This window comes from Solanum verrucosum, unplaced genomic scaffold, assembly GCF_900185275.1.
Source record: "Solanum verrucosum unplaced genomic scaffold, falcon-dt-bn FXZP01000053.1, whole genome shotgun sequence".
Taxonomy (NCBI): Eukaryota; Viridiplantae; Streptophyta; class Magnoliopsida; order Solanales; family Solanaceae; genus Solanum; species Solanum verrucosum.
This window is the reverse complement of record NW_026020152.1, coordinates 880,746-906,837: the sequence shown is the minus strand read 5'-3', so window position 1 is coordinate 906,837 and position 26,092 is coordinate 880,746. Positions and strand designations below refer to the sequence as shown.

Below are 26,092 nucleotides of genomic sequence, written 5' to 3'. Positions count from 1 at the left end.
AATTCTTCTTTTTCTTTTTCCACCATCTTTTGAATTTTTCATGCTTTTCCTTTTCCTTTTTCATCTTTTAATTTCTTTTATATATATATGTATATATTTTGTTGAACAAAAGTGTCATGCATGTTATTTGGCTCTAACTTTTAACTACTATGAAAGTGAATGAGTGCAATTTTTTGTAACATATGAGAAATTTTACTAGACATGTTAATTATGTGTTTGTTGTAGTGTAGAGTAAACTTGGTTGACATTCATAATCAAATATTTTCTCTAATTTTTTTTTATAATATTAAAAATCTCATTTTGCATTGTGGGTAGTTCTTTTCTTGGAATTCTTGAATTAGTAAAAGCAAGAAAAATGAAGGCTATTTTGGGTTATTTGTACTTATTCAACTTCTTGGCTTATTATGCTCATGCTATGCTTACTCCAGCTGGTGTCAATTATGAAGGTTAGTTCCCATGAAATATTGGGGTTTTGTGCTTTGATTATCGCCTTATTTTATTATTGTTATTGTTAATTCTTTTGTATGTCATGTACTTGTTATCCATTTTGCATTTTTTTCGTTGTTGTTACTGGGACGGAGCTAGCAAGGGCTGAGATGCCAACCACGGAAAGTTATATCATTTATACATGGTTAAAATTATTTTTATGTATACATAATAGATGTTAAATCCTTTTGGTTTCTTTGTCTGCTTACTTTTTATATTTCGAACCCCTTATTGAAAATTTTAGCTACACCACTTGTTATAGTTTTTTTTTTAAAACAAAGTTAAGGGTTTATTGAAAACAACCTCTTTGAGGTAGGATAAGGTCTGTGTACACTCTACTCTACCTTCTTCAAATCATGTTTGTAGAGTCACACTGAATATGTTGTTGCGGATTTTGAAATTAAAAGCTCAAGAATTTTTTCTTCTTTTTTTCTTTGGCAGTGCAAGCTTTAATGGAGATAAAGAAGAATTTAGATGATCCTCATAATGTTTTAAACTGGGATGGAGATGCTGTTGATCCTTGTAGCTGGAATATGGTGACTTGTTCATATGATAAATTTGTCACTACCCTGTAAGTAAAACAATTTTCACTTATTCTAAAAATAGTATTCCTAACAAAATTTCTTAAAATAGTTGGATTATTGATTATGCAGGGAAAGTCCCAGCCAAAATTTGTCTGGCAAAATATCACCATATATCCACAACTTGACACACCTTGAACTTATGTGAGTACTTACTTAACCAAAGTAAATAAAAAACGTAATACATAAACGTGTCCTTTAACTTGGTGTCATCTATCATCTATGCTTCCAATATGGATGTGCAAAAGTAGGCATACACGTCCTATGTGAAAATTCTCATCCTACGTGTATTATGCTACGTAGGATGTTAGTGTGCCTACTTGTGCACCCCCAAAGTTGGAGGATAGATGTCAGGTGACACCAAGTTAAATGACATATTTATGTATTAAGCCTGAATAAGCTATCAAGACATTTGAGTTTTGATTCTTATTCTTAGATGTTAATATGAGTGTCCTGTTTTTTACAGACTTCTACAGAGCAATAATATATCAGGATCAATTCCTATGGAGCTTGGAATGCTTAAAAAACTCAAGACAATTGATCTTTCTGATAACAAGTTAACCGGCGAAATCCCGTCGTCTTTAGCTCAGCTGAAAAGCCTTCAATACTTGTAAGCAAAGAGAATTCTGAGATCTTATACAAACAAGTTTTTTTGGGGTTAAAAACTAATGATGTTTGTTCTTGATTTTTGATGATTATAGGAGATTAAACAACAATACTCTAACTGGAGCTATTCCTTTGGATTTGGCCAATATGACCCACCTCTCACTTATGTAATTTTCTAATACCATTTTCATGTTATGTTATGTTATATGTTCTTTATAACAACATTTCGCTATAGCAGCTAAAAAATATCTAGACAAATGACGTACGTAGAGAGGTTTGACTTTGTTTTGCATGTTTAGGGACTTGTCTTTCAACAATCTCAGTGGTCCTGTACCAAGGTTTCTAGCCAAAACATTCAAGTAAGAGTCTTGAAGAATTCTTTGTGTTTCACTTTTTCCTTAATATCAGTAAATGAAACCAATTTTTTGTATTTATTTGTCTTTTTTTTAACCTTATTGACACAGTATATTGGGAAATCCAATGATATGTGCAACTGGAAAAGAGTCAGAGTGCAATGGAACAACACCAATGCCCCTCTCCTTCTCTTCAAACAATCCACAGAGTAAGAACTAGCCTTGTTTTAACAGACAAATGATAGTTTTTTTTGTTTTTTGTTTTATGACCGTGGTGTCCAAGCCAGCTTTTGTATACTTTAACTAATTCCACGAGATACCTATCACCTCCCAACAACAATAGGTACCAGGTAACTCTGTCCATCAATGCTCGGACGGAGGGGTGAATCACCTAAGACCTCATGACTCTCAACCACTTCATTGACAAGTAGGTCACACCCTTGGGTGCACAACCAAATGATAAATAAGCGCCTCTCTACCTTCACAAAGGTAGGGGTAAGGCTACATACACACCACCCTCTCCAGACTCCATATATGGGATTACACTGGGTATGTTGTTGTTGTTGTTGTCGGTCGATATAATGATTATGGTGTTTTTACTAGTCATACAGATTTATGAAGTAAATATGCTTCACTGATTTCCTCTGCTGATAGATTCAATATTTATAGTTCATTCCCAGCTAAAAATATCCTGTGTTATCTCAGATGTTCAGCCTTCTGGAAAACCGAAGACTCACAAGGTTGCGTTAGCCTTTGGAACAAGTCTAGGATGCATCCTCCTACTAATTGTTGGGTTTGGATTCTTTCTGTGGTGGAGACAAAAGCACAATAAGCAAATTTTCTTTGACAGTAATGGTGAGTATTGTTTGATTGACACAATATGAAGTTATGGTCTAGCTCATCGATCCTCTCTTATAAACGTTATTGTCATAAATTGCAGAACAACATATTGAAGAAGTGTGCTTAGGCAACTTAAGGAGGTTTCAATTCAAGGAACTTCAGTCTGCCACAAACAATTTCAGCAGCAAGAACATACTAGGGAAAGGTGGTTTTGGTAATGTTTATAAAGGTCGTCTTAGTGATGGGATTATTGTAGCTGTGAAAAGGCTCAAAGATGGAAATGCAGTTGGAGGCAATCAACAATTTCAGACTGAAGTCGCGTTGATCAGTCTGGCAGTTCATCGGAATCTCCTCAGGTTGTATGGATTTTGTATGACACCAACTGAAAGGTTGCTGGTGTACCCTTACATGTCTAATGGAAGTGTAGCTTCGCGTCTCAAAGGTAAACATATCTAAAAACTGTCTCCTTTGACCTATAATTACATTGTCCTTCTTATTTGCTCAGCTCATAACGTATCATTTCTTGCAGCCAAACCAACCTTGGATTGGGGTACAAGAAAAGGAATAGCTTTGGGAGCTGCAAGGGGCTTATTATATCTACACGAACAATGTGATCCAAAGATCATTCATAGGGATGTGAAAGCTGCAAATATATTGCTTGATGATTATTGTGAAGCTGTTGTTGGAGATTTCGGATTAGCAAAGCTTTTGGATCATCACGATTCACATGTCACAACCGCGGTTAGAGGAACTGTAGGACATATAGCTCCAGAATATCTCTCCACAGGACAGTCCTCTGATAAGACGGACGTCTTTGGTTTTGGTATTCTCTTGCTAGAATTAATCACTGGACAAAGAGCTCTGGAATTTGGTAAAGCAGCAAACCAGAAAGGCGCTATGCTTGATTGGGTAAGTACGACAAATCCCTCGAATTGTAGTTACATTTCTCTTTTTCAGCATGCTTTGACATGACTTCTTGAGCCAAGGGTCCATCAGAAACAACGTAACCTCTCTACATCCCAAGGTAGAGTTAAGGTCTGCGTTCACTCTACCCTCACCAGACCTCATTAGTGTGATTACACTAAATATGTTGTTGTGCTGTATACTTGTAAGGTGTGTAGGCGCACGTGCATTCACACTATCTAAAATATGGACTCTATAGGTATTAAGAGATGCAATGAACGAACCATCTTTAAATCCTGGATCCGTCCTTGTTATTTTTTCACTTGCAGGTAAGAAAGATTCAACAGGAGAAAAAGCTAGACATGTTGGTGGACAAAGACATGAAAAACGAGTACGATACGATAGAGTTAGAGGAAATGGTTCAAGTAGCATTACTATGCACTCTGTATCATCCAAGTCATAGACCAAAAATGTCTGAAGTTGTAAGAATGCTTGAAGGAGATGGACTAGCAGAGAAATGGGAAGCATCTCAAAGAGCAGAACCAACAAGATGCAGCAGAGCCAATGAATTTTCCTCTTCAGAAAGATACTCTGATCTTACTGATGATTCTTCATTACTTGTACAAGCAATGGAACTATCTGGTCCAAGATGATAATTGAATTAAGACACAATGTCACTTTTGCTGATGGGAGGTGATAGGTCTCTCGTGGAATTAGTCGAGGTGCGTGAAAGCTGGCTCAGGCGTCACACGCATAAAACAAAAAACATGTGCCATATTGAGCTTTGTTTATAGGGTTATACAGAAGCTGCAAATAGAATATGATACATTCTGATTGTAAAGGATAATATAATAACTTTGTAAGGCTGAGAGTTGTTTTTCCTTTTTTGGTTCTTGTTTGTTTGAGTGGAAATGTTTATAGGATGTTATAATTTGTTTATGTATAATAATTAGAAATAGAACACAGTTTCCTTGCAAATATATCAGTTTAGAGTAGAGTTCTTCAAAACCGAAACGAAAAAAAGTTATCGATTTATCAATAATAGGTTATTTTTAACAGATAAAGTTCTAAACTTAGGTTTAGTTTTGTACCTTTATTTCTGATTATCTCTAACTCTATTATTTTACCAACTGTCAATGATTTTCTTTTCTTTGAGTAAGCTGAAATTTGTCAACTCATGTTCATGGTTTATTTGATTTGTCATCTTATTTTGATTAAACCAATAACAATCAATAACTAACAAACTGATATCTTAAAGATTATATAGTGATTTAGCATGTCTACAAGTTGATAACTGATAAGTCAAATCGATATAATAAAGTATCTTCCACCTTTGATTCTCAAACCACAACAACAAAAGGTATCCATACAATAGTGGATCAAGGTATATAATGAGCAAAAATTATGATAGAAGGTCCCAACCTCAGATGAGATGCAACATTACGAGCTATTCATCGAAATAGCTCGTAATGTTGGATTATGTTAAACCTGTACAAAATGATATATATAATAATCAAGATTCTTTCATCACCAGGAATGTCAAAATACCAGCCCTTCCCTCCTTTGATTTGTTTCCTATAAATATCAAATACACAAATCTTTTCTGACCAAACATTGTATAACATGTTTAAAAAATCAAAAGAGCAAAGTTATACATGACTAAATCCTACAATGGCTCTTGAATAAATTTAACTGTAGCTTGAGGAGAAGCCCGTCGAAATGTTAACAGGTCGATCAACATTTTCACCACTTTATCTGTGACATATATAGTAGGAGCAACAATCATTTGTTCGAGAACAGGTGAATGTCCAAGTAAGAATTTGATAAACTCGATTTCATGTGGCAGACCGGAGAAATCAGTCATATGCACAATCTTCAGTTTACCGAAAGTGCAGTCAGCAGGCCAGTCTCTCTCCCAAAATTCTAGATCATAAATATCGGTGGTGGTTGTAATCGAGGAACTCTGACAAAGACAAGGTGCGATAAACAAGAGCATTTTATGAAAATCTATATTGTTTAGAATAAGAAATCAAGCATTTTGACGTATACTTACAGATATTTGAAGCTCCTCTAGATTAGGAGAACTCACAATCAAGCGAAGCACAACAAGTAACTCTTTCATGTCTTCAAAACTTACTTGGTACAGTTCAATGAACTTCAGATTTTGATACGTAACGGGAAAGTTTCCTTGCTCATTTCCTATACTCAAATACTGCACAAAGATGGAGAGACAAAGAAAGGGAGGGTAGAAGGAAGGTTAAAACTTCAAATATTCAATCTATAGATACGGCAAAAAGATATGAGTGAAAAGTATTTTACACCCACTATTGGAAATTAGAAAGAGACCTTACTTTAGTGAAGTATATATGACCAATAAGCCTCTCAAGGCAAGGAACACCACCAAGAAACTTGTCGAAATTGCAACCTGAGCATTGTTCAAAGTGCTCAGCTATATCATCAGTCATATACATGGCAACTGAAATACCGATCAGATGTGGAGTATTCTCAAGGCGTATATCCTTAAATTCACCTTCCAAATTCAGATATTTGAGATTTGGAGCTCGAATAGTAAGCTCCAAACTGTCAAAATATGACAATGTCAAGCTCTCCAGAAGAGGGCAACTGGAGATGAGAACTTCAATATCATGTGGAGGAATGATAACTTGTTGGAGACTCAGGTGCTTCAAACACAAGAAGCCTTTGAAATTTGGAGGAGGGTTTAATTCACATCGAACAAGCACCAAATGAGTCAACTTCGGACAAAAGAACACACATGAAGGTGCTCTAAACCAGTCATCTTCTCCTATATCAATAATCAACTCTTTGATATCTTTACGAGAAAGGAAAAGTAGCCACTGATCTAAATCAGGAGAAGCTGGGGAGAAGGAAGTATTCAATTCAAATTTGTGAATCGGCCCGTCATGAAGAAACAGGCAACGGGTAATGAAATTTACAAGATTGCAACTGATAATTGATTTGTCATGGCCAGAAGTCAGACATGTGTCACTAAAAACAAGTTCTGTAATGGCTGCCCACTTGTATCTCCATTTTCTTGACAATATGCTTGTCCTTACAGCATCGACTAATGGAACTTTTACGAGGATGCTTTCTATGATACTTTGAGGCAAATCACTTAATAAATCTCTATCCAAATCAGTGTCCATTCATCAACTTCAGTTGGATAATATCTGCACAAAGATCAAATTCAACCTCTCAGCATTCAGAAAAGAAAACTTAAATTTTTGTCATGGACTCAATTCTGAAAACACCTCAAAAGTTACACTTCTTTTTTCTTATCAAAAGAAAGAACTTCAAATTAGACAAAACTAATGAGATCTTTTCGTCTGCGCAAAAAAAAACAAGAAATGGGACAGAGAATAAACATAACACAACATCACAACTTCCTAACCTATCCCCCTAATGAATAAAGAGATTTAAACAGCCTGCACACTTTGTATTCCCCAGGCTATGGAGCCCTTGAGGCAGATCCATATAAACCTAATTTGTAAACATCTCTCTCGTGAAAAGCATTATTCACATCCATCTTAGCCAAAGGCCAATTTCTTGAGGCTACTTAACTGACAACAATCCCGCCACAGACAATCTTGGCCACCTGAGAAAATGTCTCATCATAGTCCAATTCTTCTTGTTGATTGTACCCATTAGCCATCAACCAGCCTCAAATCTGTCCACATCACCATTGGTCTTATTTTATTTTGTAATTGGACATTGTATAGGGACAACTTTTTCTATGCTTGTATAGGGACAACATACTCCTATGGACATACAGACGGCCTGAGTCTCCTAGATGATTCTCTGAGTTCTGCAACAACTTCACCAGTTTGGTCAGGACGTAAATCACCAGCTTGTGCAACATCTGGTCCTATTGCACTTCTTCTCGAGACTGTGGAAAAGGCATTCCAATGTCAATTTCAGCAATGATATCCTATTTAGGCATAGCTAATTGTGAACTTATACCTGCATATGGCTGCAAAGTGTGACTCAGAACTGTCTCAGATCGGATTTAGTGCAGCAGGCTGAGTAAGAGTGATGAACAACTTTACTTTTCAGGAACCCCTTCTCTCCAAATCATATAGCTTGTATCCCTTTTGAGTTTCAGAATATCCAATAAAGACATTTTACTTTGCCCTTAGTGAACTTGTCCTCCTAGATCACTCCTCCAAATAAGTTGCTGGCAAAGCACAAGCATCCAAACACCCTTAAATGTCTCAGTTGTGGTATCTTCCTAAACATTAATTCATAAGGTGTTCTACCCTACAGGACTGTTGTTGGCCACCTATTTACCAGATACGCTGTTGTTCTCAGTCTCCCTGAAATCTATTTGGCAGAGAACTTTGAAATTTCAATGCTCTAGCTACTTCAAGTATATTTATGTCTCCTCTCAATTGCTCCTTGTTGTTGAGGGGTATAAGGTTAACTACTTTGATGTATAATTCCATATACATCAATGATTTACATTGTTTTGAGTTAAAACTCTATCTCATTATCGGACCTTAAGACCTTATAAATGACTTACATCATAGTTAAATTCAGTCCAAGTGACTAGATCATAGTCAAATTCATAGACATGCAAAGTGCTCACATTAGTAAGAAAGAAGCCATTAGAGAGAAGAACGAGAAGTTGATTGCTCTGTAAATATGTAACTAACTCTATTACAAAGATGGGAGATATTAATCTCCCACACGAGCTATATGAACTACTAACAGAAAGGAAAAAAAAAGGAAGATACACAACAACTCTTCCTTCTAATGCATATAAATACTCCTAGTATTTCCACAACCCCGCCCACTGCAAAAGGGCTTCTCCGTGCACGAAGTGCTAATCTGACCAGAGTAGGGTTGGGGGAAGGGTAGACATGCATTTAAACAAAGAGACTGCTTCCGTGCCTCAACCCATTACCTAGAGGTAAATCAAAGGAAAAACTCTATACATTTCATCAATTTCAAAAAAAGAAAAAAAAAAAATCTCTATGCATTTCATCTCTGTCTCCAACAGAATAAAAAATTTAATTGGGTTTCCACGAAAATGTAAAAATTGGGATTAACCGCACTGGGAAACAGTGTTTGCAAAACCCAGAATCCCTAAAATTCCATAATTTTCTCGATAACCCTTTTAACCTCTACGCCTCGCTTGGCCTATAAATCAACATATAACTTTCACCCATCAACATTTTAGACAAAACTCATCTCAAATATAGCAAATTTAATTGCCACTCAAATGTATTAAGCAAATTAACAGTTCTTGGGATCAACCACACAGGGAAACATTGTTGGCAAAACCCAGAATCCCTAAAATTCCAGAACTTTTCCAATCAACCCTTTTAACATCAACACCATATGAGCTATAAATAAATCGACAGATAATTAACTTTAACCCCATCAACATTTTAGGCAAAACCCGTCTCAAATATAGCTAATTAATCACATAAAAATGTAATCTTTAACAAAAAAATGGCACAGTAACAGAGTATAAAACAAATCAACAGTTGTATTTACAAGAAGTCAAAACCTGAGATTGAATTTGAAGGATTTTGAATTTCCGGCCAACTAAATTGTGATCGGAGAAATGAAAATGATAGGCAAATACATGCGGGGGTGTCTGCAAATGGGTGACAACTTAGGAAATCTGAAATGTGACGGCAAAGTATATTGCACTCAAATGTAGTTTATGAAACTACAAGGACCTGGAAAATAATTTTCAAAACTAACCTTTTTTTTCCTTTTCTAAATTATTATAGTAATTATTTTTTGTTCCGTTCGCTAGAAATACATGACACGTGTCTTCATATATATTGTTATCATCTAATCATAGTTAATTAATACGTACTTTTCACTTTAATTTATTGTTTAAATCTTGATAGCGTGGTATGAATTGATGTAAACATCAAATATGAACATTTTTTAAAGTCATTATTCACCTTGTAGTTGCGTTTACTGTATGTAGCACCTCTCTGGCTTTTGAAAATGAAAAATCTCTTATGCTTAATTACCCCATTTGTGAGCTTATCCAACATGGAACGAGATTAGTCAAGAAAGTAAGTATGGATACATGAGGCTTGTAGCCAAAAGAAATAACATGTACAAAGATTAAATAAGGACTTGGAACCATATTGGTCGGGCTAGTGAGTTTGGAGATGCAATGCCTATATCCAAATGAAATAACATGGATAAAGATTAATAAAAACTTGATTTAGGATTAGATTAATTAATATATAAAGTGAGTGAAAATTTCCAAATGAACAATATAATTTCAATGAAATCTTTCAATTTTTTATTGTATTATTTTTAACTCTATAAATGTATAACAAAAATGATTATAACAAAGTTTCTCTTGATCGTATTAATAACTACTATAGGGGAATGTTTTATATTATGCTAACTATTTAATAATTATCTTTGTAGCTTTAGATATTCTCTTGTTTATTATTTCGATATATTAAACTTTTCATTTGAGCCCTAGGACGCCTCTTCTCCTCTCCTCTCATCACCTCGTTCCTCCCATATTATTCTAAGAATTTCCGTATGAAAATTCTTAACATGATTCTACTCTACGATCATAAGGTCTTCGAAGTAATCCTTCTCAAAGACTCAAACGTAGAATTGTTGGATGTTCTTTATCAAAGTTAGGATCTTTATTTGTGTTTTGAAAGATATTAAGGTATGTAAGACTATTCTTCACGTGGAAATATTGTTGTTATTTTTCGTGCTACGTAAGTTTCTTCAAATCCTATGAGTTTCTCTTTACTATCATTTGCTTCCAAAGTTCAAGAATCTTAGTTTAGGTAAAACAAAAATTGTAAAAACCTACACCATACAAATACTATTTACAATTTATAAATTCACACACACATATATATATATATATACACATTTTATGCCTAAGTTAACAAAATATGCAAAGAACAAATGTTCATCTAACGCATGTAGTAAGTAGATACATATATTTGCTTGTTCAAGTGCAACATCTAGTAGTAGTAGTAAGTAGAAGCGCATATTGAGATCGATTTACTATAAAATCTTGGCCTAGATGCTAACTCAACTAAATTCTATAATAAATGTGCATAAAGCTTTTAAAAGATGAGCATGCAATAGGTTCTGGAAAGAGAAACTCAATAACTTTAAAGCTAAAATATGATTCAGTACGGAGGAAAACATTTTTAAATTTCAAAGGAAAGTAAGTTCCTTTAAAATGATAAAAAATGAGGAAAATGCCTTCACTTGTTGAGGTGGAAAAAATAAGTTCCACAAGTGACATTCCATATTGATGGTGTCTTTTCCACCCTCCAACACAACCCATCTTATCCCCACACCCCATACATGTATCCTAACCCACACTTCTCATAGTATTTATCTAAATTATATGCATTACTTACCTATTGAACAGAAAATAAATAAATAAAAAACCCACTTAATTTGCTGGAAAATGTTTTATTTCATACCAAACACACCTGACCACTATTCCCTTCTCTACAACCATTGTTTACTGTCTTTTTTTTTTTTGTTGGAAATACAGATCCACCCATAAGGGGTGTTGTAAAAACTCATTAGGGTAAATGCACATATTACATAATCAATGTGTAGCTTGCATTAAAAATTAAAAATTAAAAATTGACTACTGCTCGAGGTGATGCCCTTTGAAATATGTTGGCCTGCATCAGTATCTCAACTAATGTTTGAGGAGATTCAGGCCCCATGTAGTATGGCGAGATCATCATCTCTTCCAACACAGGAGATGTGGGCAACAGAAGCTTGATAAATTCCATCTCAGGTCTCAAAATACCAAATAAGAACTGAGTTCTCAATTGTTTTCATTAAGATTAAGACGTTTGAATCTAAATGATTATGATCTTTTCTCGAGATATGTACACTGAATGATTGATAACACTGTTTGTTATTAAGCATCTGAATATATAATGTTTATTAATCTGTAAATACAATAAATATTATAATTCAAATAAAATAGTAGTTAAATATTACATTAACAAAATATTAGAAAAAAATGTCAGTCTTTGACAAACGTTAAGATATTTAAACTATAAATTAATATTTTAAATTTGATAAGAATAAATTGGAACTACATGGACTATATATAAAAATTATAATAATAAAGGTAATTGTTAGAAAAGTTATCTTTTTGTTTATTACAAAAACACATATTTATGAAGTTGCTTTGCACTTTAGTCTAAAATTACAATAAATTTTATCCATTCTTGATAAACAAGCCGTAATAACAAAATTTAAAAATTTAAGGAAAATAATTTGGATAATTAATAAATTTTGAGAATAAGAGAGAATTGAATTTTTTTTGAAGAAAAAAATATGGAGCACAATTTTTTTCCAAAAAGAAAAGTGCCTTTAAAAAGGTTTGAATGAGAATAAAACATCTGATTCATTCAGATCCTTTCGGACTCATTAAGAGATTTTTAAATTAAAAAAAATCAAACACACTTAATGGTCTAATGTTTGAACCATTCAGATTCAGAACTCCATTAAATGCAAATAACTAAGGCCTGAATATTCTATCACTAATATACACACATCATCACTTTTAAACAAGTTTACATACTGATTAGATATAGAGAGAGAAGGTAAAGTAAAACATACCAATTTTGATGGTATAAATGATGGATTACTAAAGACAAGAAACAACAAGCAAATTTGTCAACATTTATAGACGGGAAACATAATGACTTTCTGCTCATTTGCTTTAGGAAGTGTTAAATATAACATTGAATAAATTATTTCAAATGATTCATTTTAGGAAAAATGGTAAATATACATGTGAGTTATTTTAGATGGATCATTTTATGAGAAAATGTTAGATATACATTTGAATTATTTGAAATGATTCATTCTAGCGACAAACAAGGTTGCAGTCCGCTCACCACTTGGAGATGAAGACTTGCCTCCACTGAAGAGCAGAAAATCTTTGTCTTTCTTGTCTTATGAAGAGTTCTTTATATAGGCGTGAGCTAGGGTTTCGGGATATTTTGGGCTCCAAATAACTTTAGAGGACCCTGGGCTTGAATAACATGAATTGAGCTCGTTTTATCAGCTTGACAGGCCGGCCCAAATATAAGTTGGACTTTATTTAAGTTATTTAATTTAATTTAAATATTAATCCAATTTTATTACCAATAATTTAACTTGGTTAGCATATCATGAATTTAAGATTTAATATAAAATTTAATATGTATTTATCAATAAAACTTCACTATATACAAATGCCCCCTACTTCGAAGTTTATTGGGGTGCTCGACTTGTTGAACCTTTAAAAAGAAGGCTTAAAGTATTTGTGAAACAAATAAATTTTCTATGTAGTTTATCTTTCGTGTAATATTTGAAACTTCATAAGAAGCGACTATGTCGATATGTTAAAGTTATCCAAATTAAAACATACCAGAGTTTTTCTAATTACAACTATCTCTAATTTGCAAGAGATTGATTAGTTGACTTTCGGTCATTTGCCAACTCATTTTTTATTTGAAGTGTTTCTAGATTATGGATAATTATAGCATGGTATTTCTGTCATTTAATAATTTTATTCGGATTATCTACTACAAATTGACTGTCAATTCTAAGAGCACGAATTGTACCTACAAGCTTGATCCGGTGATATGAAGCTCATAATTTCGGCACAAGTATTAGACAATGCTTTCCTTGATGTTGAACGCTCTTACAACAGGTCCTCCTCAAATTTTGCTTGATCACTTGAACAAAATATAATAAATTCAAATCCTCATTACGCAAGCCTAGCCTTATTAGGAGATTTTTTCATAGATATATAGGAATTCTTTTTCAAAATTCAAATCCTCATTATGCAAGCCTAGCCTTATCATAATTTTGTTCATATGAGAACTTACTATAATTTGATTTCAACTATAGTTTTTTCATAAAATTGACTATTGCTCCAGGTGATGCCCTCTGAAATGTGTTGTGGCCTAGTATTAGTATCTCAATAAAGTTTGAGGAGATTCATGCACTATGTAATACGGCGAGATCAACATTTTTTCCTAAATTGATCGAGTAGAGAATAAAGTGTATGATTGCTACATTCTCTATATTTGTTGTATTTTCTCTATCTGTTTTCTTCTATAATTGCACACCATATATGTGTTTATAAAGAAATTATTATAAGGGTTAACTGATTATACTAATGGGTCTTAAAGCACTTTTTATGAGTGAGCTCAAAATTTTTATATCTCCCGCTCAAACATTTTCTCGACCCGATATTACCCATTAGTAGTAATATGGTGCTTGCACAAGTGTCCTCAAGCTAACCAAATGATCTGGCATGACACTAAAATTTGTATTACAACTGAAAGATTTTTGAGTAGAAGCTAATACTAAGTAATTAAATTCAAAACAACTTAATAGTCAAAATAGAATTTGTTTGTACAAACCAAAAAGCAGAAACTATTGTCTGAAAACTTCTACTAAGATGAGTTGGTGGGACAAGTCCCCCGCTTACTCTAATTGTCTATTCCTAAAAGACTAAAATAAAGAAATAACAATAGTCATGTCCTTGAAAGATGAGGACTCGAAACTATATAAGTCGGGCTAGTGAATTTGGACATGCAATGCCTATATTCAAATGAAATAACATGGATAAAGATTAATAAAAACATGATTAGGGATTAGATAATTAATCTATAGAGTGAGTAAAAATTTTCACATGAACAATTTCAATGGAATCTTTCAAAAAAAAAATTATTTTACTATTTTTAACTCTATGTATTCATAGTAAATGTACAAGACTGATTATAACAAAGTTTCTCTTGATCGTGTTAATAACCACTATAAGGAAATGTTTTATATTATGCTAACTATTTAATAATTATCTTTATAGCTTTAGATATGCTCTTATTTATTATTTGGATATATTATGAAAGAGGTACTTAATTAAAAAAAAAAAAACTTTTCACTTGAGCCCTAGGACGCCTCTTCTCCTCTCCTCACATCACCTCTACGTTCCTCCCATATAATTCTAAGAATTTCCTTGTGTTTTTAATATCACTATGCAAATTCTCGATACGATTATTCTACTCTACGATCGTAAGGTCTTCAAAGCAATCCTTCTCAAAGACTCAAATATAGAATTCTTGGATGTTCTTTATCAAAGTTAGGATCTTTATTTGTGTTTTGAAAGAGACTAAGGTATGTAAGACTATCCCTTCATGTGGAAACATTGTTGTTATTTTTCGTGTTACGTAAGTTTCTTCAAATCCTATGAATTTCTCTTCATTATCATACTGGGTTTATGGTGTTGAATTTATATTGAAATATATAGAAATTATTTTGCTTCCAAAGTTCAAGAATGTTAGTTTAGGTAAAAAATTTTTGTAAAAACCTAATCAAATTGACCATACAAATACTATTTACAATTTATAAGTTTACACACACACACATATATATATATATATATATGTTTGTTCTTATTATCATTGACAATGAACAATTAACTCAATTGTTCAAGTGCAACCTGTAGTAAGCTTTTAAAGGATGAGCATGCAATAGCTTCTAGAAAGAAAAACTCAATAACTTTATAGATAAAATATGATTCAGTAGTATGGATGAAAATATTTTTAATTTTTCCATATTCGATTGCTCAAAATATTTGAAAAATATTTTTCAAAGAAAAGTAAGTTCCTTTAAAATGATAAAATGAAGAAAATGACTTCACTTGTTGAGGTGGGGAAAATAAGTTCCTATAGTGACATTCCATATTGATGGTGTCTTTCCCACCCCACAACACAACACATTTTTCAAAGAAAATCAATGAGTACCTTGCATTAAAAATTAGAAATTAAAAATTGACTACTGCTCGAGGTGAAGCCCTTTGAAATGTGTTGGCCTGCATCAGTATCTCAACTAATGTTTGAGGAGATTCAGGCCCTATGTAGTATGGCGAGATCATCATCTTTTCCAACACCGGAGATGTGGCCAACAGAAGCTTGATAAATTCCATCTCAGCCTTTGTGCCCCTAATATCTATCAATCTGACTTTGGTAAGCCGATTCAACTTTATGCCTGAATCATACTTAGCTTCCAAAACTTTAAAAGCAGTAAGATCATCTCCTCGTTCGTTATTAATTGCCTGAGGAAAGATTGCAAAATGAGGACATAAACTAAAACATCCAACGAGAGAAAAAGGAAATGGAGAAATTTAATTACCTGATTAATAATGACGATTTCTTCCAAATATGGGGAACTTTTAATCAAGCAAAGAAGAAAGCGGATATCATCTAGTCCACTTAGACAAATGTCGAATAAGTAAATCTTTTTTAGATTGAGAAGAGGCATGGGAAGCTTCATTGGAATTTCATCGATTCCTGCAATCAGGGTCTTCCAAGGGAAACAATGAAGTCAGGGCACAAAGACATTTAATGTCAACGAACATGAACACTATTAGTTCCAAGTGCAAAAACTCACCTTGATTATGAAATGCTCCAATCGGAGATTCTTAATAGAAGGCAAGGAACCAAAAAACTAGACAAGATTACATGTTCCTCTCTCCACAGAATCACGATTTACATCATCCCCCACAATTAATTCCACAGGACCATGATTCACATTATCCGCCATAATTGACACATCAGCAAGAAGTGGGGTATTTTTGAAACATATAGAAATTATTTTGCTTCCAAAGTTCAAGAATTTTAGGTTAGGAGCATTAACTTGAATATAGTTCAAAGGGTTTGAGATATCTAGCTCCATGTTCTCAAGCAGTGGGCAACGAGATATTAATTTCTCAAGATGTTTTTCAGAAATAGAAACATTAAACAATTGTAAGCGAAGAAGTTTACCAAATGCTTGAAAGGTAGTTGGAAGATTGATTACACAATAGTGAAGTGTCAAATGCCTCATTTTTGAACTTGTGAAAATAGAAGAGGGCAATTTGTACTTCTCCCCCTTAGGAAGTTCAAGAACGAGATACTCGATCTCATTCCTTGACAGGAAAAAGATCAAGTTGTCAACCTCAGGGAAGTATTTTGATTTCGGAATGGAGATTCTACACTCTTTAATTGGTCCTTGCCTAAGTGAAAATAGATGAAGGAGAATCCTACCAAGCTTAACTCTAACTTCACGGGTTGATAGATCTTTCCAGAGTGATTCATCAAGAGTAAGTTTTGGAACTTTGGCCTAGGCATACCTCCATTTTCTTGACAAAATACTGGTCCTAACAGCATCTCGTAGAGGCAAACGTGTAAGAATATCATCAATTGCATTGATAGGCAGATTGCTGATTCGATCGCAAGTTCTTCTTGACACTTCTTCCGTCATTTTAGGTATGGATATATGAATCTGGATACACACAAGAAATAAACCATGTTGTAAAAACATGAGCAATAATACCATTTAAGAAAACTAACACTTATAATGATATACAAATTTAGAATAACTGAAAATTTCTAAATACAATTCTATATGTCAAATCCTTTCTCAAATGTGATGCCTTAGTCCTCAAAAGGGACAATCAATCTTCAAAATACCAATCAAGAACTAAAGCCTCATTTGTTTTCATTAAGATTAAGACATCTGAATCTGAATTCATATACTAAATCTGAACACTGAATAATTAAGACGATTTGTTATTAGACATTTGAATATATATTTTTTATTAATCTGTAAATACAATAAATATTACAATTCAAATAAAATAGTAGTTAAATATTACATTAACAAAATATTAGAAAAAACGCCAGTCTTTGATAAACGTTAAGATATTTAAATTATAAATTAATATTTTAAATTTGATAAAAATAAAATGGAACTACATGGATTATATATAAAAATTATAATAATAAAAGTAATTGCTAGAAAACAATGTCAGTTTTTTTATTACAAAAACACATATTTATGAAGTTGTTTTTGCACTTTAGTCAAATAACAAATTTACAATAAATGTTATCAATTCTTGATAAATAAACCGTAATAACAAAAATTAAAAATTTAAGGAAACTAATTTGGATAATTAATAAAATTGGAGCATAAGAGAGAATTGATTTTTTTTTTTTTGAAGAAAAAAATATGGAGCACAATTTTTTTTCAAAAAGCAGTGCCTTTATAAAGGTGTCAATGAGAATAAGACTCTGTCACAGATCTGATTCATTCAGACCCTTTGAGATCAATTGAAAGATTTTTAAGTAAAAAACCAAACACACTAATGGCCTAATGTCTGCCAAATTCAGACTTCCATTAAATGCATGTAAACATCTAAGGCCTGAATATTCTATCACTTATACATACAAAGCATCACTTTTAAACAAGTTTACATACTGATTAGATAGAAAGAGAAAGTAAAGTAAAACATACCAATTTTGATTTAGGAAGTGTTAAATAAAACATTGAATTATTTCAAATGATTCATTTTAGGAAAATGTTAAATATACATGTGAGTTATTTCAGATGGATCATTTTATGAGAAAATGTTAGATATATCTTTGAATTATTTGAAATGATTCATTCTAACGACAAAAAAGGTTATAGTCCGCTCACCACTTGGAGATGAAGACTTGCCTCTACTGAAGAGCAGAGAATCTTTGTCTTTCTGTGTGTCCTTCTTGTCTTATGAAGAGCCTTTTATATAGGCGTAGACTAGGGTTTCGGGGTATTTTGGGCTCCAAATAACTTTATAGGACCTTGGGCTTGAGTAACATGAATTGAGCTCGTTTTATCAGCTTACGGACTGGCCCAAATGTAAGTTGGACTTTATTTAAGTCATTTAATTTAATTTAAATATTAATCCAACTTTATTACCAATAATTTAACTTGGTTAGCATATCATGAATTTAAGATTCAATATAAAATTTAATATGTATTTATTAATAAAACTTCACTATATACAAATTCCCCTACTTCGAGGCTTGTTGGGGTGCTCGACTTCTTAAACCTCTAAAAACAAGACTTGAAGTATTTGTGAAACAAATATATTTTTTATGTAGTTTATCTTCCGTGTAACATTTGAAACTTCATAAGAAGTGACTATGTCGATATGTTAAAGTTATCCAGATTAAAACATACCAGAGTTTTTCTGACAATTGTCTCTAATTTGCAAGAGATTGATTAGTTGACTTTCGGTCATTTGCCAACTCATTTTTGGTTTGAAGTGTTTCTTGTTGACACCTAATTTTGACCCTCCCCGATAACAATTAATCTCGAGCTTCTTAATTTTCAAATGATTTAAAGTAATTAATTTTAGAAATCTCGAAAAAATAAAATAAAAAAATAAAATAAATATATATATATATATAATAGAATAATTTGCAAGTTGCTTCGAATAGTTTGTCACTTGTTATAATTTTCAAATAATAATATGTCTTTTATACAATTATGTATATAATTAGTGTATTTTATAAATATTGGAAAATCGTCTCAAAAAGATTTTGTTTAATTAGATATTTGGTTAGTTTGTTTAGTTATCTAATAGTTTACAATTTTTAGTTAATTAGTTAGTTAATAATTAAGTTAATTATTATATAATTATGTGTCTAATTAGTATATTTTATAAATATTTGAAAATCATATCAAAAGATTTTTATTTCTTTTAGTTAAGTGTTTTACTAACTTAGTTTAATTTAAATCATAATTACGATTTTGAATTGATCAGTTCATGTTTAAATTAATTATATTATTTTCAAAATTAATTACATTATTTCGTTAAGATTGAGAAGCTCCTAAATTAATTATATTAATTCATCTTATTTGAAATTTAGCCAAATTCACTACATAACATTCAATTTTGGGCTAATTTTGTAATGCACTTGGCTATGATTATTACAAACATACCCATTTTCTAACCTCAATTTAAACCCATCCAAAGACCAAATTTGGGCCATTTTCCCTCACATTACAGCAGCCCACAATCCCAACAATCAGTCCTTTTGTTTTAAAGTGACCCTTCCTCACGTGAAGCCCATTTTCCCTTGAATAAACCCATTCCAGCTAACTCCCACCAGATTATCCCGACCCGGCCCAACTCTCTTTCTCTTCCACAAAAGAGAACCGAGAACATTCCCAAAAACGACAAACCAACGTTCACAATTGTAGCAGCAACAATACAATACATACAGCAGCAAAAGCACACGTTTTCGTCCTTAATAGTGCGAGATAAGGCCACATCGGCGCCCAAGGACATTGGAATTGATCAAGAGCATCCATCGCCCCTTTCCTCTTCCGGAATGGGGCGAAAATTCAGAAAAAAGGTGTCTCCCCTAAATGGTGAAAGGTTTTTGAAATTCAAATTTGTAGGCCTTGAATCCGAAATTGCCCTCGTCCCTTTTCCCTCCAACATGAACCCTAGTTTCCCTTATATATGTTTCCATCTGCCTCACTGTGGAGGAGGTTTTTTTTTTGGTTGGAAGAAAAAAAAAAATTCGATTGAGGAATAGAGAGCAATTTAAGCAAAATACCTAGAACATACTACGAAATCCCATCAAAGAGAAATAGAAAGTTCTTCGATTTCAGTTTCTGAGAAAGATAGCCGTTCGTATTGAGTTCGAAGCTTCTGCTTGGATTTCTTGTTCATAGTTTTCGCTTTCGTGGTGGAAGGACCGCAGCTGCTAGCTCGCTGCCCCTGTTTGCTGCGCCTTGAAAGGTAATATTTCCTTTATAATATATTTTTTTCCCACCGTTACAGAGTGCTCTCAGTATAGCAAGATCATTGTTCTTGTTGTTGTATTTCTATCATTTTGCATTGGTTGTTGATGGCTGATTTATACTTTATTGGTGAGCTTAAATGACTTTGGACCGAGTCAAAAGCTTCGTCGTTTTAGTGTTAGTTTTAGTCGATTCTCCACTTCAAAACTTAAGTTTATTTCGTTCCAACAAGATCATTGGCATGTCTATGTTGCTCTACACCCCAAGCCTGTTTAATTGAGTGCGTTTCATCCATGATTTTGTTCTGTTTTCCACGTCTCCTTCTATTTGTTTGCCTATCACTTTTGATAAAACTTACTCTTTTTTTTTTTCCTTTTTTTTTTTCCCTTTCAGTCTTGTAATATTTGTCACTGTGTTGTCCTTTGGTTAAACAAATGTTCACAGATAGGTCTTTGAGTTTCACTTTAAGTTTATAAATTCTCTTATTTTCGCTTTGATCTCGCCAAAGATCGGGTACGCCTTGTAAAATTGAGCGACTCATTTCTTTAATATCAGTTACCTTTGAGGGTTAATAGAGGTTTGGAGTGTGATTACTTTGGGAGGTAAAATGTGGTGGTTTGAGCCATGCTTAATGAAATCTTAGTTTAGCGATGCCTCTTCCTTTTCCTTAAATCAGTAAGTTCCTCTTTTGCGAATGTTTAGAGTCTCGTTTCAAAATAATTGCTTTAAAAGTCCAATATGTTAACTGAAGATTTTGCTGCTTATGCTCCCATTTCTAAGTCAACTACCATGCCGAACATATATTTTTCTTGAGTTTGGGTTCCTTTTCACCCTTTTAAATTTTTCATGATTTGTGTATCTTAGTTGAACCCATTCCGGTATTTCAGATTTTGTGATCTTAATTTTTTGTGAAATTTGCTTGTTTTTTTTTTTTGTTGATTGGTCATGGATTTATTAGTCGTGGATTAGTCATGGATTTATTTTGTTTATCAAGTTTGTTAATAAATAAAAAATGGAAACTAGTTGGAAATGTTGGAATTAAACTTTAAGGTTTGAGTATTCTGTTTGTTTTCAATTTTCTGGGCATTCACGTGTATTTCACTTGGCTTATGGCTATTGTTAGTTATTTGCTATTTTATTTATTTATTTATTTATTTTTATTTTTTCATTTTGTTGTGTCGAGTTGCGAATCGGTTGATCATCATTGTCATTTAATATTTTGGTTTCAAGACACTACTATTGCTCACTAATTTTCGTCATTTTTGTGTTACATGTGACACCAAATCGAGTCACTTGGACTCAAGTTTCTCCCTTGCATCTTCGAAATGGGCCATGAAAGCTCTCTCTCCTTTTCTTCCTGAGTCAATCCCGTTGATAGGAAGCTGAAACAGGCCCCGAATGCCCCAAAGGGGGATGTGTACATGTAGTATATATTCTGTATACATGATATACAGGCTTAAAATGCAGCGATACAGGTGCAAAACGGTGATATACAGGTTGAAAAAGGCAAAAATACAAAGTTCTATAAAAATACAGGTCCCGGAAAGCAGAAAAATATGATGTATACATTCGATATACACAGATATACATCGGATATATACAAAAACGGGTTTGGAATTAAACCCCAAAATTCCAGCGAATTTGGCCCAAAAGGAGGCCCAAATTCAATTTCTCCCTACTCTTTAATTATTTAATTACGATTATTTATTGCTTATTGCGTGTCGACTCTAACTTTTAAATTGTTAACTAACCTAATTAAATTCCCCAAATGATAGGTTAATTTCTTTACATTGACTTACCTTTAATACATTCTTATACTTGTTTTTGTATTCATTTTATCTTACTAATAAAATATATTGGCCATATTTCATTTTAATTAAATCTTTTGTTTTTAAAAGGACATGTTTTGAATGCCTCTTCCTTTAATCATTTTGCTTATTTAAATGGTTTTAAGTTAACACTTTTCTCAAATGAACTAAAATAAAATAAAATTGTGTGTGTTCTCTTTTTATCAATTGATTTAAAATGGTCTCATGCTTTAATTGGTTCAAATTATTATCTTAAAAATGAATCAAATAAATTTTGATTAATCTTGCTTTTATTGAAATTCTAATTACTTGTATCACAAGCCAAATGTGTCATTTTTGAATTCTTTTCTCTAAAAAAGAAAAATGTGTCGTTTATCTAATTATTTTTCTCAAAATTAATTAAATATCGTAATTTATTTAAATATTCTTGTGTTAATTTTTTTTTTAAAATTAGTCAAAGTCATTTAGTCAAATCGCCGGTCAACCGCAAGTTAGCGGACATTCCGAGGGCCTAACACCTTCTCGGAATGTATATTGAACTTCGAACCCGTTTTCAATTGATTTTATCTGTTTAAATCTTTTGAAAACCGTAAGTATTTTTTCTTGATTTTTTACTAAAAAATTAAGTGGCGACTCTGTCCTTTTGGAAATTCGATTTTTCTTAAACCATAAGTTTAATCGACTTTTCGAAAACTAAGTCATTTTTTCCTTTACATATATTTTTAAATAAAACATTTCTAACTTATGGATAATTATATCATGATATTTCTGTCATTTAATAATTTTATTCGGATTATCTACTACAAATTGACTGTCAATTCTAAGAGCACGAATTGCACCTACAAGCTTGATCCGGTGATATGAAGCTCGTAATTTCGACGCACGTATTAGACAATGCTTTCCTTGATCGATGTTGAACGCTCTTACAATAGGTCCTCTTCAAATTTTGCTTGATCACTTGAACAAAATGTAGTAGCCTTGTTAGGAGATCTTTTCATACATATATAGGAATTCTTTTTCAAAATTTGCCATATTTGATTCCAAAGAAAGTTATAAACATGTATGTATAGGATATTAATTTTAATCAAAATTTGTCAAAGTTGCCCATGATGGTTCCAAGGGAAACTTTCACACGTTATTCACTCTCTAAAGTTGCCCATGACACTACAATTTGTATTACAATTTTGAGTAGAAGCTAATACTGAGTAAATCCAAAACAACTGAATAGTCAAAATAGAATTTGTTTGTACAAACAATAAAACAGAAACGATTTGAAAGCCTCTACTAAGATGAGTTGTTGGGACAAATCCCCGCTAACTCTAATTGTCTGTTCCTAAAACACTGAAATAAAGAAATAACAATAGTCATGTCCTTGAAAGACTAGGACTCGCCAGCTCTATTGTTGAGATGATAACGTCTAAACCTATATTATAAAATAATATAACACAAAGAGTATGCAGTCAATACTTTGAATGTACTTAGTATGTGAGATATACACAATAATCTAATAACATAAGGTGAACATGATAAATCTGAGATGTTGAACTTAATATATAGAACTAAAAATAAATGAGTTGATGCAATGACTAAATAATAAGTATGTAACTAATCAACATTGTACTAAGTAAACTGAAAAACAAGGTCATGCAATATCTGAGACTGAACTATGAGAGATATACTACTAACCGACATACTCTGTCTATGCTAAACAGAGTCCAACATGCACCCCAGTCATGGGAGGGAGCTCTAGACCTTGCACGAACATTGTCTAACGTAGATTCACTAAGTTGATGTCCATAAAGGACTAAGGTGTCAGCTCTGGTCTGACGGCTGACCATTAAAACCTATAGTGTCATGTATTTCTAGGACTGAGGGATTGCTACTAAAGATCTTAGTCCTAACTGACGGGTGAGCCTTCATCCCTATGTTTGAGAGGATAATAGAACCCTAGTTAAGTTTAGGTGTGTCGCTGGAATTTCAGTCAAAGTTTAGGGGAATACTTATGCCTTATCCCTTTTTACGAGAAACTGCTAACTCAATTACTCAAGTGCAACATCTAGTGAGTAGAGGCGTATATTGAGATCGATTCATTATACTAGTTTGATGGCTCCATTTGGTTATGATATTTAGTGATGAAAGGAAATAAATAAAGTTTTCTTGATCAACATAGATTTTTCCACTTTGATCTATGAATTCTTTTATTTGGTGTAAAGTCCTTTTTCATTCTCCGAGTTATTGAAATAAGATCACTCCACAAACAATTTTTTCCACAAGAAATCACATCATTATTTAATAAGTCAATCAATATTATTAAAAATAATTAAAAAAAACCTAGAAAACTGACTTAATTGGCTTAATTTGATTCTTGTATCAAAACAAAAACCAATTTAATTGGTTTGATCATATTTTTGATAAAAACCAATTTAAACTGAACCATGAACACCTAATTCTTGGTGTGTTCAGTACGAAGAAAAATATTTTTCAATTTTGTATGTCTTATTATGCATGATTTGTTCTTTCTTTTCTTAACATAAACTAGATCATATCTGCTTAGTATAAATTACCTAATACTCATGTAAACTATATATTTTACAAAAAAGAAGCAAAAGAAGGCAAATTGGGAATGTTTTACCATATCTTTGTCATAATATATGTTACATAGTCAATGTGTAGCTTGTATTAAAATTCTCCACCTCTAAAATGACTTTTGTTCATTTTCTAATCAATTTTTTCTTTTACAAGTTACCAGTTTCAAAAAAATACTCTTGCTTGAGATGACGCCCTCTGAAATTTGTTGACCTCTTTCAGTATCTCAACTAATGTTTGAGGAGATTCAGGCTCTATATAGTAAGGAGATATCATCATTTTTTCCAACATCGGAGATGTGGCCAACAGAAGCTTGATAAATTCCATCTCTACCTTTGTTCCATTTACATCTATCAATCTGACTTTGGTAAGTCGATTCAACTTTATGCCTGAATCATATTGAGCTTCCAAAAGTTTAAGAGCAGGAAGATCATCTCCTCCTTCTTTATTAATTGCCTGAGGAAAGATTACAAAATGAGAAAACGAACATAAACTAGAACATTTAAGTGAAAAGGAAAAGGAGATAAGAAGTTGTTAATTAATTACCTGATTAATAATGACAATTATTTCTTCCAAATATGGAGAGCTTTTTATCAAGCACAGAAGACATCGGATTTCATCTAGATCACTAAGACAAATATCGAATAGGTAAATCTGTCTAAGATTGACAAGAGGCATGGGAAGCTTCACCGGGATTCTATCTATTATTCCTGTAATCAGTGTCTTCCAAGGCAAACAATATGAAGTCAGGGCACAAAGACATTTAATTTGAACGAACATGAAAAATATTAATTTCAGGCGCGAAAACTCACCTTGATAATAGAATGACCCAAACAAAGATTCTTCAAAGCAGGCAAGGAACCAAAAAACTCGACAAGATTACATGTTCCTCTATTTACCGAATCATGATTTACATCATTCGCCACAATTATTGACACATCTGTAAGAAGAGGGGTATTCTTGAAGCATATAGAATTTAATTTGCTACCAAAATTCAAGGATCTTAGTTTAGGAGCATTAATTTCAATATAGTTCAAAGGGTCTGCGATATCCAGCTCCATGTCCTCAAGCATTGGGCAACGAGAGATTAAATTCTCAAGAGATTTGTCAGAAATAGCAACATTAAGCAATTGCAAGCGAATAAGCTTACTAAATGCTTGAAAGGTAGGTGGAAGATTGACAACACAATAGTGAAGTGTTAAATGTCTCATCTTCGAACATGTGAAAACTGAGGAAGGCAATTTGTACTTTTCTCCCTTTGGAAGTTCAAGCACGAGTTGCTCAAGCTCATTCCTTGACACGAAAAATA

General features: G+C 32.7%; 2 protein-coding genes across 4 annotated transcripts; one reads left to right on the top strand and one right to left on the bottom strand.

Annotated features, from left to right (window-relative positions):
• Positions 1-214: 214 nt before the first annotated feature.
• Positions 215-4,440, top strand: LOC125828136 (protein NSP-INTERACTING KINASE 2-like). Its single transcript, XM_049507445.1, has 11 exons — positions 215-446; positions 928-1,057; positions 1,140-1,211; positions 1,534-1,677; positions 1,769-1,840; positions 1,973-2,032; positions 2,138-2,235; positions 2,732-2,881; positions 2,967-3,308; positions 3,396-3,775; positions 4,099-4,440. Exons 1-11 carry the CDS (start codon positions 356-358, stop codon positions 4,420-4,422), a joined length of 1,863 nt encoding a protein of 620 aa, XP_049363402.1. The 5' UTR covers positions 215-355; the 3' UTR covers positions 4,423-4,440.
• An 891-nt stretch (positions 4,441-5,331) lies between these two features.
• On the bottom strand, positions 5,332-9,400 carry LOC125828153 (F-box/FBD/LRR-repeat protein At1g13570-like). Of its 3 annotated transcripts, XM_049507470.1 has the most exons (6): positions 7,748-7,890; positions 7,544-7,673; positions 7,349-7,454; positions 6,121-6,957; positions 5,823-5,981; positions 5,332-5,732 (listed from the first exon to the last, which is right to left on the bottom strand). In XM_049507470.1, the coding sequence occupies exons 4-6, from the start codon at positions 6,931-6,933 to the stop codon at positions 5,436-5,438; spliced, it is 1,269 nt and encodes a 422-aa protein (XP_049363427.1). In that variant the 5' UTR covers positions 6,934-6,957; positions 7,349-7,454; positions 7,544-7,673; positions 7,748-7,890; the 3' UTR covers positions 5,332-5,435. The 3 variants fall into 3 exon arrangements, with proteins under 3 accessions (XP_049363427.1, XP_049363425.1, XP_049363426.1); XM_049507468.1 differs by having other exon boundaries at positions 7,349-7,673; XM_049507469.1 differs by lacking the exons at positions 7,349-7,454; positions 7,544-7,673; positions 7,748-7,890 and adding an exon at positions 9,300-9,400.
• Positions 9,401-26,092: the final 16,692 nt, after the last annotated feature.